Genomic DNA, 19,325 nt, shown 5'->3' with positions numbered 1-19,325 from the left:
ATTTGTAATTCCAGTTACATGGGATCTGACATCCTTTACTGACCTATCATGGGACCAGTTTGCATGTGGCACACGTACATGATACATACTTGTCAAGCACTCATACACATAAAACAAACAATAAAAAATAAAATCTTAAAACTTATCAGCCAGGCAGTGGTGGTGCACACCTGCCTTCAAGGCCATCCTGGCCTACAGAGTGAGTTCCAGGACAGCCAGGGCTACATAGAGAAATATTATGAGCACTTTCCCACTAGCAGGTTCCCTGTTTTGAAAGACAAAACCAAACCAAACAAAGAAAAGAAAAAAAAAAAAAAAAAAAAAAAAAACCCACAAAAATCTCAAACAAAGACATGTAGCTCAGTGGTTCAAAACTTCCCTAGAATGTATGAAGCCCTAGGTTTAATCTCCAGTAACTTAATCAATGTCTATAAATGCTTGCCAATGAAATAAACATTGGTTTTTCAGAAACCCTAGATGAGATCTGTCCAACCATCCAACCTATTTTTGCTGTTTTTTCTCATTGCCTTAGGTCTTTTTCTTTGAAAGTATATTGCTCCATCAAGAGCCTCTAATGCCCAACCCACTTGTCTAACAGAGCCATGATGAAATGAATCACTGTGTTTATCTGTGTTAAAGTTCCTAGAAGTAAATAATAAGTACTAAATAAATCTGAATTGTAGGAGCCAAAGAAAATAAATTAAGTAGCATTAATTTCAATGTCCACCCCATAAAAATATCAAAATGCTATTAATTTTATTTCTCTAAAGCCACTGCTAAGCTCAAGTTCGGTTGATTCTATTAAAAGCTGTAACCTTACTGTAATTAGAAGTTGAGAAATTTAATGAGTTGAAATGCAACATGGCACAGATGCCTTATTATACCAACTAGTTAACACACTATTTGTTTTCTACATTAATTTTACTTGCTAATCAAAAATACTGCTTTCTCCCAAATAACATCAAAATAAAATTGCTGACCCTGCAATGGCAAAAACCCACACCACGTTCGCAACAAGGCCTGCTTGGATCCTTTCTCTTGAGCTGGTAGTTTCTAGGACAAATGTAGGGTTCCATGTACATCACTCGAGTTTCTAAAACTCAAATGCAGAAGCCATGCTTTGCTACACACACACACACACACACACACACACACACACACACACACACACACACACACACGTTACATATTAAATGTCTACACCGAGCATGTCCATGAATATCTAGGAATGCTCTACACATAAAGATTCATCTCCAAGTTAACAGACGCTGTAGGCTTCTGGGAGGGAATATGTAGAATATATACGACTGTAGATGTTTTCAGATGTCAACAGTGTACATACAGAGTTAACAGTGAATCCTTGAGGAAAAAAGATTTAGGAACCCTCCTGTGAGAACAGTGTTCCCTATTAACACCTCATATCCAATATAAGTTATTCCTACAGCCACAGTGGATAGGTGAGCTTCTAAGTCTCCTTATTGTCTCAATTTTTTCCTCAAATACTCTACCAAAGAGCAGGCCAGGATCTAACATTATCTGATCTGATTATGCAGGCCCACTGATTTTTTCCCCCCAGGATCTATTTATTTTTATTTTGTGGGTACAGAATATCTGTCTCCATGGTACATATTTATACCAGATGCATGCCTGGGGCTCAAGGAGGCCCAAAGAAGGAGCTGTATCCACTGGAATGGGAGTTACAGATGGTTGTGAGTTGTGATATAGGTGCTGACACCTGCATCTTCCTTAACCACTGAGCCATCCTGCTAGGCCTGGCCCACTGCTTTTATGATAACACGGACCACCTCTTAAGTTTCAATCCCTTAAGATTCTCTCTAGCAGGGCAGTGGTGGCACACCTTTAACTCCAGAATTTGGGAGGCAGAGGCAAGCAGATCTCTTGAGTTCCAAGACAGCCAGGGCTCCACAGAGAAACCCTGTCTTGAAAAACAACAAAAAAATCCCCTAAAACTCTCAGCCTTATTTACCAAACTATAGACTTTTATATACAATAGAATATGCCATCTATTTGCATTTTAAAAAAATGCCCTAATTTGTATACTGTACCCTATTACTTAAAAACAGATAAAATAAGGAGTAAGAGGATCAGAGAACTATCTGTTGCTGCCCTGAACATGCAAATACTAGCATACTCTCACACATCCTGGTCTGTTTCCAGTTTTCCCTTTTGCTGCATCTTTTGTCATCCAAAGCACAGGTTAAATCTGTTCCCGGACGCCCTGTGTACATGTGCATCCCAGCACTTTCATCCTGCAGTACATATGACTTTTTACTTCTTCGTCTTCCCATCTGAAGGGATACAGTGAACGTTGCACCTGCTTCCTCAAACCCAAAGACAGTGTGGGCTGGAGATCTGCAGAATTAATGACTATTGGTTATTAAAGAGCATCTTGGCTATAAGCCACCCCTATTTAAATGCTTCAGAAAGAGATGTAACATTTTAGTTACTCAGGTTATTTTATTCGGGTCAGGATTTAGCTCAGTGGTGAGCATTTGCCAGGCAAGCACAAGGCCCTCAGTTTGGTCCTCAGTGTCCTAACACAAGGATAAAAACAAACCATAACACCAGGCAATTAGCACACAGAAACAATAATCTTTCCCTTCCTTCTTTCCAGTCCTATTTATTATATTTATTACACCACTTTTTCTCATTTTTAACTTAATATTATGCTTCCTTGCTCTTTTAACCTTTCTTTTGTCTTTTTTATGAATTAGACCTTTTTATGAATAACATGTAAAAATATATAGACCATACATGTAGAGCTTAATGAACATAATAGATACACATTTAGTACCTCTCAGGCTAAGAAATAAAGCAGTTAATTCTTCCTCTACTTCAAAGCCTTCCTCACTGTACACATACTTTTTTTTAAAATCAGACAATAAAAAAGGTTTTGGGGACCCTTAAACTTATAACACTGCATGCTCCTACAAAGACAAAAATAATCACCAAGATGCCCGGGCTTATGTGTGTTTCTGTCTGAGGGTTAGGGCTTGCCCACAACCATTCCTACTTGGACTGGGCACCGGTGTAAAGTAATCTTTAAGGTAGGGTAAGCTGGTGTTTCTAAGGTAAATACTGAAAAATAAAAGCATGTTCTTACTAAGCACGCACAGCATCCTGCTAGCCTCACACCAATCCTTGAATGGAAACCACGTAATTTTTAAAGATATGTTTCAAGATAATACAAACCTAAGCCAATTACCTATAGTATTTCACCTCCAGTGCTTAGGAAAGATATTTTAGGAGAAAGCTGGCATTATGGGATTGTACAATTCCAGCCATCCAATAGGCTTATTCCATACAACCAGAACAGGGGTTCTCTCTGCTCACAGCAGGCATCCAACAGGGTAGCACATACATGCTCTCTGAGTGAGAAAGCAACACCTTCTCACATACAGCCCCCTGGAGAGATGGGGAAGGGGAGGGGGAGGACTTTACACCTGCACACTCCTAACTCTATCAGCACTGGGGCTGGGAAAAACACCACATAATTTTTTTAAAAAGGGGAGAAAGGTTTTCAGATAAAGCCAGCAGCTTCAAAGAAGAATCGTCTGAAGCCATTTTCTTTTCCTTAGGAGCCAGTAGGTAAAATGATTCAACAACTACTCTTTGTTTTCTTAATGGACTTAGTCAAGCCCTAATGATGGAATAAGCAAACTACTTAAAAGGACAGCTGTCAGAATTCTTGCCCTGGTGAAAAACACTGTAAGCAGAGTGCTGTCATATTAATTAAGGCATCTCAACTTCAAGGCACACCTGTCCCTGGGCCTTTGGATAATCAAAATGACCACTAAAAATAGAACAGTAGTATCTCCAATGGGGCAGACACGAGCCACCCCCAATCCTAGGAGACTGATGTGACCTGGGATATACATATGTTTTGCAGTACAAATGAATACCTAGCATTTAGTTTTTAGTCTGTCCTATTGATGCCAGGAGATAAAGTAACAAACACATATAACTCTTGGGCCACAGTGAAAATCCAGCGACTAGTTGACTGAGGCATTTGTGGGGAAGGAAAACTACTCCCTACCAGCAGAAAACTGCCACTTGCACCCAAAGTCCAGGAATTGATTAGCATCTTCAATTTTGTTTTTCTCCCCAATTTCCCCATCACCAAGAGTAAGCCAGCTCCGTCTGACAAGATGCCCAGGCTGTGTGGCAGTGGTGTCAAAGGCTGCCATTTGCTCCAAGGCACTGCCATCTGCAGCAGCACAACATTTTGTGTCCGGAAAACAAACACATCTGCCTTTGCCAGTGTGCTCCCACTGTGCCTCCCATCTGGAGCAGGTGAGCTGGGAGGCAAGCCTGGGCAAGGGCAAGACGGGGGCGAGCAGGGAGATGAGGCCTCAAGGGAGATGGCACATGGAGGAAGAAGGCAATGCTTCGTCATGTCACATCCTGCTAACCACATTTGCCAAAAAGCATGTGAAATTACCCTTGTTAGTGATATCTTAATCACATGTAACAAATGGTTAGTTGTGTTTAGGGGATAAGACCTGCAAAGTCAAGGTTTCACTGGTCCATCTGCTCACCAGGTCACATGACCCAAGGATACCAATAAACAGATGATGGTCTCTGTGCCAGTCACGTAAGGCATAAAGAGAATAACTCCAGAGCAGAACAGCAGCCTCACAACAATAGGATTCTTTTAGAAGAGGAGCTCACTGCACCTGCCTCCTGTTATCCAAAGCAAGTACATCAAATCCAGAGCGGAGATAAGCAGGCCTTGCTTCCGAAGTGTTCAATGCCCTAAATTCTTTCCCATATTTCCTTTCCTTTCATTGAAAAAAATATATATATTCAAATCTTGACATCAGATCTTTAGGTTTAATTTCTTGGAACCAGGACTGCACTAGGGCTTTGCTAAGCAGTGCTCTACTGCTGAGCTATCCCCACCTCTGACACCAGACCTTTAGACCATGCTATCTGAGCCAATCAACAGCACACTCTCAGCACTGTAAACTAGCTCATAGCAGAGCAGGCGCCAAACCTCCTATGAAAGGTTTTAACTATTAGATTTTAAACTACAGGGGGAAATGAGTGATAAAGCCATTTTTCAGATTAAAATTTGACATGTAATTCCTGCATATGAAAGGTGACAGTAGAGTCAATTAGAGTGAAACCGAGCCGAGGTTTTATCACATTAGTCTTTCCTAGTAAGTATTTAATGCCAGCTTATGGAACAAGGGTTGGAGTCCAGTATGCCAGGTTAGGCAGTCGTCATTATTTCTACTGTTTAATAAGCGCGCGCGAGAGAGAGAGAGAGCAAGAGCGAGAGAGAGAGAGAGAGAGAGAGAGAGAGAGAGAGAGAGAAAGACAGAGAGACAGAGAGATTGTGTCCAAAGGTTTATGAAGCACTTCAGAAAAAGTTCTATGAAAACACTGACCATTCAGTAGCAGTAGTAAAGCCTGGAAGATTACACACCACAGAGGCCAGCATTCTGCTGAAGCTTCAACACAAAACTCCACATTCCCCTAGAGGGAGCTGGTTCATACCTTAGTCCCACACCAGTGACATGGAGATAGTGTTTAGAATAATTTTTAGGGAAATCAGATAATCATATCAAAAATGCCACAGTGGGACCAGGCAGGCAAAATGACTCAAGGGTTTGCTACCAAGCTCAATGGTCTAAGTTTAATGAGTCCCAAATCATGAGAGAACCCAACTCCAACAGTTCCTTCTGGGCTCCACAGGTGTGCCATGGCATGCACACATGCATGTGCAGGCACACACATACAAATACTAGGGCCTGAGTTACAGAGCACGTACTTAGCACGCCTAAGGCTCATTCAAAACCCAAACCTAGGAAATGCAACTTATTTCTCACTAAGTAAAAATCCAAGAGACACTTCCTGGATTTTCTTATTCAATAAAATGAGTTAAAATATTTTATTAGGTCCTAGTTTCAAGCCAAGGTGGCAGATGGCATGGAGAGGAGGGGTTAATTAGTTGGAATTTAAATAGCCCTTTATAGCTAGTGGCAATCATACACACTGGGTAAATCCAGACCAAAGCTTAACATGGAACAGATGCTCAATGCTGGTTTATTTCTATATTCTCCATCAACACCAGCAAATTCCTATAGCCCCCACTTTAGTAACTAATCAGTTTAATTAAAATTCAACAAATAAGCTGGATGGTGATAGAGCACACCTTTAATTCCAGCACCCGGGAGTTAGAGGCACATGAATCTCTTGAGTCTGAGGCCAGCCTGGTCTACACAGTGCATTCCAGGACAGCCAGAACTATACAGAGAAACCTTGTCCCAAAAAACCAAAAACAAACAAAATCAACAAATAATATCCTATAAAGATAACTTATAGCCATTAAATTGCTTCTTTAACCAAACAGTTACAGAGGCATAAAACAAAATCATTTATTAATCATTACATGTTTTATATAATATACAAAGAGCTTTGCAAGATTACCTCTTAATCATTATAAGTACTATATGAAGTACTATTATTTTGTAAATAGGGCAATTTAAACTTTGAATTATTTCAAAGACTATTCAACCACAATTCCAAATTGTCTGCATTTTAGTGGCTTAGTTTACATAAAACTCATTATACACTCTGTAGTAAACGTCCTCCAACCTGATACCACCAGTAAGCATGAGCACATGCGTGTGTGTCACAATCTAAGCTATAGACATAAGACCATATACATAAAATCTGGCTAATCCAAAATCTGTATCAGATGCCAAACAATGCCACCATGTTAATATGGCAAATGTAGTGACTTTGTATTAGGAATATGCAAAACTATTATCACCTCTCTCTCTAGAATAAAATAAAGTACCATGGTTAGAGGGGATGGCTCGGCATTAAAGAGGACTTGCTGTTCTTTCAGAAGACCCGTGTTTTCTTCCTGTATCAAGCAGCTCCTGCCCACCTGTAACTCTTAACTCAAGGGAATCCAATGCCCTCTTGTTGCCACACACACACACACACACACACACACACACACACACACACACACACACACACGGAGATGCACTCTATTCTAAGTAACTAAAGCACAAATTCCTACTTTAGAATCAACTCTGATAAGGGACTAGAAGAACAAAGGAGCACAAGGCAGAGACAGTCAGTATTTACCAGAGCTCCTTGTCATTGTCTACAAGGGATATTTATTTGTTCAAAACATCAAACATTCCTTCTAGTAGAGAAGATTATGTGGATTCACTGCATTTGCATGAAACAAATTCCCACTCTTATCTCAATTCTAAACGGAGCTTAATTCATTTAATGTCTGTAGAATTTAATGGTAAGGCTTTTATTGTGCCTAAAGCTGGAATTCTTATTCCAGTTCTGCTTGGTATATCAGAGGAACATTCTACACAAGGAGCTATAGCATAGTTCCAGTACTACACAGGCATTTCTGGGTGGTAGGGAAACTATTTTGACCCACACTTCTCCCTCAAAGATTAAATAAAAGATCCTTAGCTTTTCACACAGATCAAAATAATGTGCCAATCTGTCTTCACATATTGTAGTTCATTATGTCTGTGATTTCTTCTTAAATATAATGATCACTTGCATGAACACGGTACACAGACAGACATGCCAGCAAAACACACACATAAAAAAAATTATATAGACCACTGAGAGCATAAAGCCCTTGGTCAGAGCTGGCAGTGGGAAAGATTCATTTAGTGAGATGTTTGGGCTCCAGCATGAGGCACTGGAAATAAAAGATCTACAGTAGGTCTGGAGAGATAGCTCAATGGTTAACAGTCTGAACTATTCCCAAAATCCATGTCAGGAGGCTCACAACCCATTATACAGTGAGAGCTCCAGCTCCAGAGTGATCCAATGTCACTGGCCTTCTTACGCACACGCAGTCATGTACGCACACTCATACAGGCACACAATACATCTTTCAAAACAAGTCTTGGAAAAAATCGCTAGCAAGCAGGCTTAGAAAGTGTTTAATACCCATACTTGTTTTGATTACCCATGACTTAAGTTTAAGAAAGTGGATGAAACCCAAATCACCAAAAGCACTAATGCTCTAAACTGCCACTGAAGAATCAGAGTTGACCTTAAGGCAAACAAACAGTCAAATTATGGTACAATTACTGTCACTTTGACCTGCTGTGTGCCCTGAACTAGTCCCTCTGCCACTTTATGCTTTTCATGCAACAGCAAGATAATCAACTACTATCTGTCTCAGTGGAATAGTGAGTAGATTAAATTATTAAGGAAAATGCTTTGGGCAAAAGTCATATGAATGTTAAATATTATGATTTACAAGCATTCATTTTCCTGGCACTCCTGTGGGGTTAGGAAGTTATCGTATATCACAGATGAATAAATAGGCACAGGGGTAAGGTCACATGGTAAGAGTCTACTTACTCAGTCCCTGTAGAGAAATTATATGCCATTGGCAATCATGTGAACTTTCTTGGCACATCCTACAGTCTTTAAGCATTCAATCTCTGAGTCAATTTTGCCTCTTTTAACATGAGACAGAGAATGCTACAAGACCAGAGAAAATGAAGACAATGCCCCATGCTTTGGTTGGACATTCACAGAAAGCTATAGATTACTTCCCTCCATTACCATGTAGGGAACTTCATCTACAGTTGAACACAAATAAAAACACTTAAAACTTTTTTTTGGTATTTTCTTACAAAATTCAACATATTCTAACTTGGTGGTGGTGGGAGGCAGAGGCAGGTGGAACACTGAGTTCTAGGCCAGCAGCCTGGTCTACAGAGCTACTTTCCAGCACAGCCAAGGCAACACAGAGAAACAAGTGTCTTGGGGAGGAAAAAATTCAACATATTCTTACTGCACAAACCAGCAATCACACTTCTCAGTATTTATCAAGAGTATTGAAAACACATCTAAAGAAATCCCAGATACAGGGGTTGGAGGGATGGCTCAGTGATTAAGAGCACTGGCTGCTCTTCCAGAAGACCTGGGTAAAATTCCCAGCACCCATATGGCAGCTCACAACTGTCTGTAATTCCGGTTCCAGGGGATCCAATACCCTCACACAGATATACGTGCAGACAAGACAATTTATAAAATAAATAAATAAATCTTAAAAAAAGAAATCACAGGTACAAATTGCCTCGAATTGGAAGCAACAAAGATGTTCTTCACACTTAGACAAAGGAATATTACTCAGTGCTAAAAGGAAATAAACTGTCAAGTGATGAAAAGATATGGAGGAACTTGATTTTATCACTTTTTAGTTTTTCAAGATGGGTCTCACGGTTCTAGTTGTCCTGAAACTCACCTTGGAATGGAACTCATAGAGATTCGCCTACCTCTGCCTCCCGAGTGCTGGGACCAAAGGCGTGCTTTGATTTGATCACATTTTAAGATTTTTAAAAATTTCACTTTGGTGTTTATTTTATATGGATTCCTGCCTGTGTGAGGGTGTTGGATCCCCTGGAACTGTAGTTACAGACAGTTGTGAGCTGCTATGTGGGTGCTGGGAATTGAATCCAGGATCTCTAGGAGAGCAGCCAGTGCTTTTAAGCCATCTCTCCAGCCAAGATTATTTTTTTTTATTATTTTAAATTATGGATGTGTGTATGTATCTGCATGTAGATAAACACACACAAGTGCAGTTGCCTGAAAAGGCCAGAGGCATCAAATTTGGAAAGGAGTTATAGACAACTGTGAGCTGTCTGACACAGATGCTGGGAAATGAACTCAAGACCCGTGGAAGACAGCAAGTGTACTTCAGCAGAGCCACAAAGAAGCTAATCCGAAAGCCTGCCTGCCTTCATATGGTTTAAATTGTGCTATGATATCCTGAGAAAGGAAACTATGGCTGGGTGGTGGTGGAGCACTCAGAAGCCAGAGCTGTTACACAGAGAAACCCTGCCCTGTAAAAAGACTAATGGGTTAAACAGATGAAGAGTGAATGTGTGGGGTACAGGGATTTTAGGGCAGTGAAAATCCTCTGAATGACACTGATGGATTTAGGTCTTTCCACATTTATCTAAACCCACGGGATGCATACCTCTGAGTAAACCCTAATGTAAACTACGAACCTGGGCTGTCAATACAAGTTCATTATTTGTAGAAATACACCACTCCGGTAGGTGCTGATAATGGAGGATGCTATATACATGTATCTGGGCTAGATTTATATGGGGAAAACCTTTATATTTTCCTCTTAATTTTGCTGAGAGCCTAAAATTGCTTTGATAAAAATAAAGTCAGGGGGAGGGCAGTTTTTTCCACAGTCCTTCATGTTAGCATGCCACAACAAACACAGACAGTGTAATGGTTTAACAGGTAAAGACAACTGCCGTCAAGCCTGTCAAGCTGAGCTTAAGCCCTACAACCCATACAGTGGAAAGCGAGAACCAACTTCTGCAACTTGTTCTCTGACCCCACACCCACACCACATACAAAACAAATGTTAAGAAAACAAAAAACCAAAATGTTCTTTTAATTTTCTTCTTAAAATAAGGCACATTTTCACTACATAGCCTGGGCTGTTCTAGAACTAGATATGTAGAACAGGCTAGCCTTGAATTCAATTGCCTGTGTTATCCTCCCAAGCAACAGAATTAGACAGTAAAAAGCAACAATGACCAAAGGAAAACAAACCCAAGGGGACTAAAAAATGAATGAACGGCAATGGGAAGGATTCAGGAAAGCCAAAGAGGGCAAAAGTACTGTTTATGTCTAAAAGGAATATAAAAGCACACATCTTTCTGCTGTTATTGACAGCTGCTAGCACCTCTGCTTACCCGACTCCGGAGACAGTCAGCCAGGTTTCGACGTGTGAAATTAGCTGCTGCTGTGGGGGACAATTCATATCCTGGTACAAGACAAAGAATCATATTTGAAGAGAAGCAGGAGAAAGAAAGCAACAGCACCCACCCCGAGTCACTTCTCTACACCTTTCCTTTTTGAAGACAGACCTTAACTTGAGATCCTCCTGTTTCTGCCTCCTAAGTGCTGGGATTACAGGTATTCACACCACACCTATCCTAACTACGGCTATTGTTAAAGCCATTTTTAAATTATTTATATTTTTTGAAATATGATCTCATATAAACAGGGTCTCTTAAGTCAGGCTGGCCCCAATTCATTATGTAGTTGAGGATGGCCTTGAACTCCTGATCCTTCCATCTCCCAAACTGTACTTACTCAGGCAACTTAAGGGTCTTTAAGGGTTAACCTAACAAACGCAATTTTTCTTTGAGGCATTGACTTTTAGCACCTAAAACACATGAACCAGCAACTTTTCCTAATCTTACCCACCCGCCCCTCTCTCAGGCCAGGCAATGAAACAGCACCACACGTCAGAAGCATTCTCAGCCCCTTCCCCAAAGTATGCGGAAGCCCAAGGAGCACATTTTAGGTTCCAGAAAGGCAGGCTCTGAGTCTTGATCACCCATAACTTTTCTGCAATATTAAGCACAGTGCTAAACACTGATAAGACCTTCAAAAATAAGTAATTGGGTGCAAAATGCTAAATGTACTGCCTAAAAATATGTATGAATGGATATTATCATTATATATGTAGTCATATAAATATTAAACTAAACTATATCCTGCCTTTTTGTTTGTTTTTTAAGATTGTTTCTCTGTGTAGCCCTGGCTGTCCTTGAACTCAAGAGATTCACCTGCCTCTGTCTCCTGAGCACTGGATAGTTGTAAAGCATCATGTGGGTGCTGGAACCAAACTCAGATTCCCGGCAAGAGCAGCTCAAGTGCTCTTAACTACTGAGCTGTCTCTCCGGCCCCAAAAGAACTCTTTTAAAGTACAGTGTCTTTTAATTACAAAGGCTTTTAAGTTCACAAAGCATTTTCTCTCTTTTTTGCAGTGTTGGGATTAAACCCAGGGTTTCCCAAATGCTCAGTAAGTACTCTGCCACAGAGCTATATCCCCAAGGTCAAAAACTTTTTTGTTGTTGTTGTTTCTTGAGCCACAGTCTCATGCAGCCCTCAAACTCCCTATGTAGCTGAATTTGGCTTTTAACTTCTGATCCTCCCGTCTCCATCTTCCAAGTGCTAGGACTATAGGCATGGACCACCATTCCTGGTCAAAGCATTTTTATTAATATAAATATAATTCCACTTTAGAAGAAAAAAGAAGAGCTCAGAGAGGATAAATGACTTCTCACATATGGGACTGCAAAGCCATTGGCTGGAGAGATGGCTCAGCAGTTAACAGCAGTAGCTGCTCTTTCAGATGATACAGATTCAATTTCCAGCACCTACATCCCTCTGGAATTCCAGTTCCAGGGGATCTGATGGTCTCATCTGGCTTCTGTGGGTACCATGCCGTGCACAGACATGTAAACAAGCCAAACATTCAAACACAAAATAAAACAAAGAACTTAAAAAGGTAAAATCTGATCTGTAATACTCCATGCCAATATCAGTGTTACAAAGGCTCTCTGCTCTGGGATTTTTGGAGAAAATCTTTAGGAACTGAAGAATTAGGATTAGGGTCTAGATTTTTATTTTGTTTTGAGACAGGATTTCTCCATATAGCCCTAACTGTCCTGAAAACTCAATTTGTAGATCAGCCTAAAATTAAGAGATCATACACATGACTAATTTTTTTTTAATAGGAAGATTCAAATGAAAAAACATGATCCCATCAATCCACTTGTGAATATATATGACTGCCAGTAAAGGACACCCAACTTCAGTTCAAAATTAAACATAAATCAGCACAGGTTGAATAGTATCCACCCAAAATTCATCCCAAAGGCCCTAATCCCAGAACCTCACACTGTGTATCTGGAGATAGCATATAAAGAGACAAGTAAAAATGTGGTTATGAGGGTGAGCCCTAATCCAATATGACTTAGGTATACTTACAAGAGGAGATCTGGACAGACAACACAGAGGGAAAGTAATGGAAATTCATAAGGGAAGAGGCTCACCTACAAGCCAAAGAAAATTCCTCAGAAGAATTCAACCCGTTAACTCCCTGACCTCACACTGTAGCCTCCAGAGCTATGAAGGAATTCTGTTGTTTAAACTGTCCAGTCTGTGGTACCTTGTTATGGCGGCCCTAGAAAACTAATGCATCAGCCAAAGCTACCCTCTAAGTCTTACCCACCATTCCGCATCTTATAAAGCTGCACGTTTTTCTGGATATATTCTGCAAACTGTACAGTGTCTCCAGCCTCTCCAACACACAGGAGTAAGATTTTCTCACTCATCTTAAACATCTTGTCATGATCTGCTCAAAGGAAAAGAAATACATATCAGAAAATACCACCACAGAAACTAAAAGCTATTTATATATGCAACCATAAGCAGGTCTACTAATTAATATGGTGAAGAATTTTACTAACCATTGCTATTATAAGAAATTTACAGTTTCACTAACCATCATAGCTACATATTTTACTAAGGTTAATTTCAATTGAAACTTGTATATGAAAGCTGACTATTTAAAATACAATTGTGGGGGAAGGCAGGGCCTAGAAAGATGACCCAACAGTTAAAAGCACTGGCTGCTCTTTCAGAAGAACCCGGTTTGAGTCCCAGCACTGACATTAGGGTTCACAACCATTTGTAACCAGTTCTGGGGAATCCCACACCTTCTTCTCACCTCTGGGGGCATTGCACAATGGTGCAGACAAATATGCACCTATACACATAAAAATACTTTGCTGTAGTTACCATTTGTGGCTGTAGATGTATCTCAGTGATACAGCATATACTGAGTATGTGAGGTCCTGAGTCCAATCTCTCACACTTAATTAGTTAAAACACAAAATGTAAGCATAGCATGGGGTTACATGAGTTAATCCCAGTACTCCAGAGGCAGAGGCAAACTGATTCTGTGAACTTGAGACCAGCCTGCTCTACACAGCATGCTACAGGGCAGTCAGAACTACATGTGAGACCCTATCTCAAAAGACAAAAACAAGCAACAAAACCAATTTAAGAACATTTAAAATACAATGAATAGAAAAATGGGAGGGGGTGGTGAGGCAAGCAGAAGGAATCCAGACTATGGTGATTATCTTGAGGCATGAGATTAAGTACAAAGTTCTGTTACTTCAGATACAAATGTTATATACACATTAAAAAAAAAAAAAGTGAAAAGATTGGATTCTACAGTTCAAATTAAGAAACTATTTCCAGGACAAAAGAAAAAAATCAGCCAAGAATCCAAATCTCAAAGTAAACACCTGAATTTCCAAAGCAAAAAAGAAAATAGGTTGCCAAAGTAGAAACTTTAAGGTATGTGCTAACAGCGAGCTATCTAAAAACCTAACAAAAACCATAATACTCTGACCTTATCTAGCCGAACCAGATCCATTCAGATTAAATAGATAAATACTCAGGTTGTAATTGTTGCCTAGGGAAGAAAACCCAATACACAGTCTGCAGCTTCAGAGAAAAGCTTACTTCTTCCTATCTTACCCCTACTTTCACTTTTCATTTTCCTAATGGTGCTGAATAATCTCCCCTGGGAGACATGTTTTCCTGTAGGAAAGCTTTTGAAACGTCAAAATCTCTTAATAGGATTTAAGGAACAAATGCAACTATCAAATACTTTACAAGTGTTGGAGAGTTGTAGACACTAATAATGTGGATTTTTAGGCTGGGGGCGATTCCTACATAGAATATGCCTATAGATAATGTTGAATTGCCTTTAAATTCCCAAATAAACACAAATAAACAATTTTTCACTTGTTATACATTCAAAGACTGTTAGTGTGCAAAGTTGTTATAAAAGGAAGACACACACACACACACACACACACACACACACGGGGGGGGGGGGGCGGCAGAAGAACATATATTCTAAGTTCTTGACAGTGGTAATAATATAAACAATTTTTATTTCTTTCTTTTGCTTATTAGTATTAAATCTCTATACTTAACATGTCTTACTTTTGTAAGAATATATTATTTAGTAAGTTAACATTATTTTTAGAAGAAAAAAAAGGAACAGATAGACAACATGGCTCAGCAGGTAAAAGCACTTGCCCCCTGAATTCAATTCCCAGAACCCACAGAGAGGAAGGAGAGAATGACTCCAAGTTGTCCTCTGACACCCACACATGCTCTGTGACATGTCTGTACGTGGGGAGGAATGTAGTTCTTGTTGGGGAATGCATTTACAACTTACAACACATTTCAGCAAAAAGGCTAAGATTTTAGGCAGTAAACTGTTAATTACAAAAAATCAATGTAATAAAAGCAAACTTATTTTATTTAAACAGGGAGGACGCTCATGTTCAGCAAAAGATAAGGCTTCAGAATAGAACCAATGGACATGTATTGCCCTAGGTTGTACAGGACGCTGCCTGTACAGCTAGCTCTAGGATGTCCTTACACTTGACAAAAAATTCACAAGGCCACAAACACAGACAACCAGACTAGTGTCAGCATGTGATGCCATGTGGTCAAACTGAGGGGGACCATCCAGACACAAATCTGTCCAGACATAGGGGGCAAATATCTGCCTGTCTAAACTTCAGTCACAAAAATGTGTAAATGGTGACACCATCACTTACCAATGCCTAACCCACAGGTAAGGAAAACAATGACACATAGTGTTAGACAATGTAGTCTAAATCGAGTATGTTGTAGGAATTCAGAATAGCAAGTTTCTGGAGACCCCTGAGTAACTTAAACAGTCAGTCTGTATACGCCAAGAGAAAAAAAAGGCATGAACTGAAGCACACACCCAACCAAACTGAGAACTGTCAGCTTTATAAGCAGGCATTTGGAAAGTGTCTTCTTCCCAGTATCAACAAATTTCCCCAAGCAGCATGATGAGGATTCTGAGCCAGTATTTTGGTATATGCCTGTAACCCCTCCAGTACTAGTCCTCCCCTAAAAGTATTAACAAAAAAGTCTCTACCCAAATTACCTGTTCATCATTCTTGCCTATTCCACACAAACTCCCTCAGGCAATTCTAAATCTCCTACCCTACGTTTTTCACATCAGAAAAGGGTATGAGTTGAGTATATTTATTTCCAGTTCTTTTTCAAGAATTTACTCAATTCATCTTTTTTCCATAAATCTTTTCAGTAGCTATTCATAGGACTTACTCCTAAAACTGTTAATTTAAAACAACTCCTAGCACTTGGGAGGCAGAGTCAGGTAGATCTCTGTGAATGCCAGGCCAGCCTGGTATACAAAGTGAGTTCCAGAACAGCTAGGACTATTACACAGAAAAACCCTGTCATGAAAAACCAAACCAAAACAAACAAACAACAACAACAACAAAAAAAACAATCAACTATGCTAACCTAACACTAACTAATAATACTTCTATCACATAAAAAACATATTGGATTCATTTCTGAGGTTTTTCTTTGATGTTTGCTTTTTTTTTTAAAAAAGACAGACTCTCATTATGTAATCCTACAAGAGCCTTGAATTCATTATGTAGACCAGGCTGGTCTCTAACTAGAGCTCATCCTGACTCTGCCTCCTATGGGATGGGACTACAGAGAACACTACACCTGACTCTCCTTGTCTTGGCTTTTCCTGCAGATTTTACCTATGAGGCTGCATCCCCCTGAAACAACTAGACGTACAGTATGGATAAGGGCTTGGAGCACATTCTCCTTCTCAAAGCAATTCACTATTATTGTGATGAAACAGAAGACCCACTGACATGGTGGCTCCACCCACACTCCTCATGCTAAAACTCACCTGCTCCTCAGAGCCTTACAACTCAAAGCCACACGCAAACAATTTATTCCTTTAGAGACTGGTCTCCAAACAGAACTTCTACAATCTAATCATAAAATTTCATAAAGTCTCTTAAGAAACAATTCATACCACAGATATATGGTTTCAAGTTCTTCAGAAAGAAGACCTCAAACAAAGTTCACAGTTCTATTTTCCCAGATGGGAGCTACAGGTTCTCAACCAAACAGGTGCCTTTTCCTTTGTAAAAGCAGATAGGTGATAGGTAATTTTTCACTTCAGTTAACTCCAGCAACAATAATCCAGGATTAATTGCTATTTGCCTTCAAAGCTTTCCCTGTCTCTACCAGAATGTCTCCCTTATCACTATTAACTGAAAACAGTCTCCTCCTCTTATTAGCCCAAAGTTTGACTCCTCGAGAAGTATCAATTACTTTCCAGCTTATGTTTTATTTATACACATTTTGAATCTCTTGAATTACTGTGTGTGTTAATACACACAAGAGGGTATGGGTACACCTGCCTGTGCCCAGGACAGAGAAGCACATCATTTCATCTTTCACCTTTTTCTCATGAAGCAGAAACTCATCCTTTGGGATTGACTGACTGGTCAGTGAATTCCCAGGATCTGTGTGTGCTGCTCCCAACTACAATTACAGGCACACAGCCATGCCTGGCTTTTTTTTTTTTTTTTAAGTGAGTACTTAAATTCCGGACTTCATGCTTGCATACCAAGCACTCTTACTTACTCTGCCACCATCCCAACTCTGCTAACTTCTTTTAAAACAGGGATTATATTATCCACCCCCCCCCATCACTTATTACTGTAAAGTACACAGAAGTGGCTGAAACCCATCAAATGAATTGTTTATTCCCTGTGTTATTCCCTGTGTATTCCCAGTAACATGCCTATGATGAATCATGAAAACACTCAGATTCTGTGGGCCAACAGCCACCATAAAAGAAGCAGTAGAGTATAGCAGTCATGGGTAAGAGATTTCGCAGAATGTCTACTAACATGTGTTTGCTGTGCTAAGAATGGAATCTGGGGCTTGTATATAGTAGAAATGTACTTTGCCACTGAACTGGATCCCCAGGCCCAAATTACACAGGCTTCTGGGTTATTACCTGGGTTCTGCCACTTGTAAGCTTAGGAACTTTTACTTTGCTAATTTAAAAAATTATGTATTTATTTAGGGATTATTTCTCTCTTGGTGTGTGTGTGTGTGTGTGTGTGTGTGTGTGTGCACGTGCACGCCACAGAAAGGGTGTGGAGGTCAGAGGACAAACTGCAGGGAGTTGGTTTCTCTCTACCATCTGGGTTCTGGGATCAAACACAGATTGGCAGACCTGGCCAAAAGCACTTTACTTAACTGAGCTATTTCGACATCTCCTTAGGAAAGGTTTTTGTTTTGTTTGTTTTTCTAAGATCCTGTGTCCAACTAACTTTACAAAGAGGGGATATAATAGTGCTTACTTTTTTAAAAAATAAAAAAATAAAAGAATATAAAACACTGAACACACCTGTTACACAAATGCTTCAGTTTGTTAACTATTTGTCCAGAGTTAAACATTTATTCATAACACGTTCACTCAATCCTCTCAACAAGTTTTGAGCTGAATATTATTAACCTGAGAGATAAGAAAATCTGAGGACTAAAAAAAAAAATCGTACAAAAATCAAAGCAAGAAGAGAGACGCTATCTCCACTTGTATAAACTATTTAAATACAAGGAAAACCTAGCAGCTAGTGAGAGCTGGAAAAGGAGGATCTGGACAACAGAAGACCGAGGGAGCAGACTGGAAGCGCCAAAGTCTGGACCCAGTCTCACTCTCTCCAGGGTCCCACCTTAGGGAGCCCGCAAACTGGCCTCTACTGGTGACCAGGGAACCTACCAGAAATGCAGACGCCTGAGGAGTCAGCACCGAGCACACACTTCAGCTCTTGCAGACTGATCCCCCACCCTGGGCATCTCACCGAGCAAGCCGCAAATGGCCCAGGCCAGTTGCACAGCCCTGGCCTAGAAGCGACAGCCAGACTCCTAAGCTAGTCTGCCAGCTTCCTCAATCCTAAATCCTGCAGTGCTGGAAGGGCGGAGCAGGCTGAGCTCCATCTTCCAAGCTGCTCTGGGGTTCACCCTACACTTTACCAACTTCCTCCGACTGCCCCTACACCCAGGCCCGCCGGGCCTCCCTTGCTTCTTCTCACCGTCCTTCATCTGGACAATATTGCTGGCGGCCACCCGATCGGAGGCGACGAGGACATAGTCGGGGCCCTGGATGCCGATGAGGTACTCCATGGTGGCGGGAAGCGTGAGGCAGCAGGGTCTACAGAGAGAAGTACTTCCCGGGTTCACGGCCTCACCAGTGAGACAGCACACCCGGACGAAGCGGTGTGTGACGCAAGCCGCGCGACCGCCCTGACTAGTGGCGCCGATCGATGACGTCAGCGCTCGCGAGAGCGTGGAGAGCCAGCGTGAGGTAGTTCAAGCGTCCTCTAATGCTGTAGCTGTGGGTTGTGCGGTGTTCGGTTTCCTTATCAACCAATTAGAATTTAAAATTTGTGCGAAGGTAAAACCACGCCCTGTGTGAGCACATGCCAGCACATGTGGGTGCTACAGAGGGGAAAGTCTTCAGGGTTCTGTTTCATTTCATTGCTGGATAAAGTAGC

General features: G+C 40.6%; 1 protein-coding gene across 1 annotated transcript in view; it reads right to left on the bottom strand.

The window, feature by feature from the left end:
* Window positions 1-19,065, bottom strand: part of Psmb2 (proteasome 20S subunit beta 2) — a 33,658-nt gene extending 14,593 nt beyond the window's left edge. The window contains exons 1-3 of the mRNA XM_051188805.1: window positions 18,864-19,065; window positions 13,088-13,210; window positions 10,755-10,825 (exon numbers count right to left, since the gene is read on the bottom strand). Coding sequence (XP_051044762.1) covers window positions 10,755-10,825; window positions 13,088-13,210; window positions 18,864-18,954 — 285 coding nt within the window. The 5' untranslated portion in view covers window positions 18,955-19,065. The remainder of the gene's footprint in view (window positions 1-10,754; window positions 10,826-13,087; window positions 13,211-18,863) is intronic.
* Between the last annotated feature and the right edge of the window lie 260 nt (window positions 19,066-19,325).

The sequence above is a fragment of the Phodopus roborovskii genome, unplaced genomic scaffold, assembly GCF_943737965.1.
Source record: "Phodopus roborovskii unplaced genomic scaffold, PHOROB, whole genome shotgun sequence".
Lineage (NCBI taxonomy): Eukaryota > Metazoa > Chordata > Mammalia > Rodentia > Cricetidae > Phodopus > Phodopus roborovskii.
This window is presented reverse-complemented; position numbering and strand designations above follow the sequence as displayed.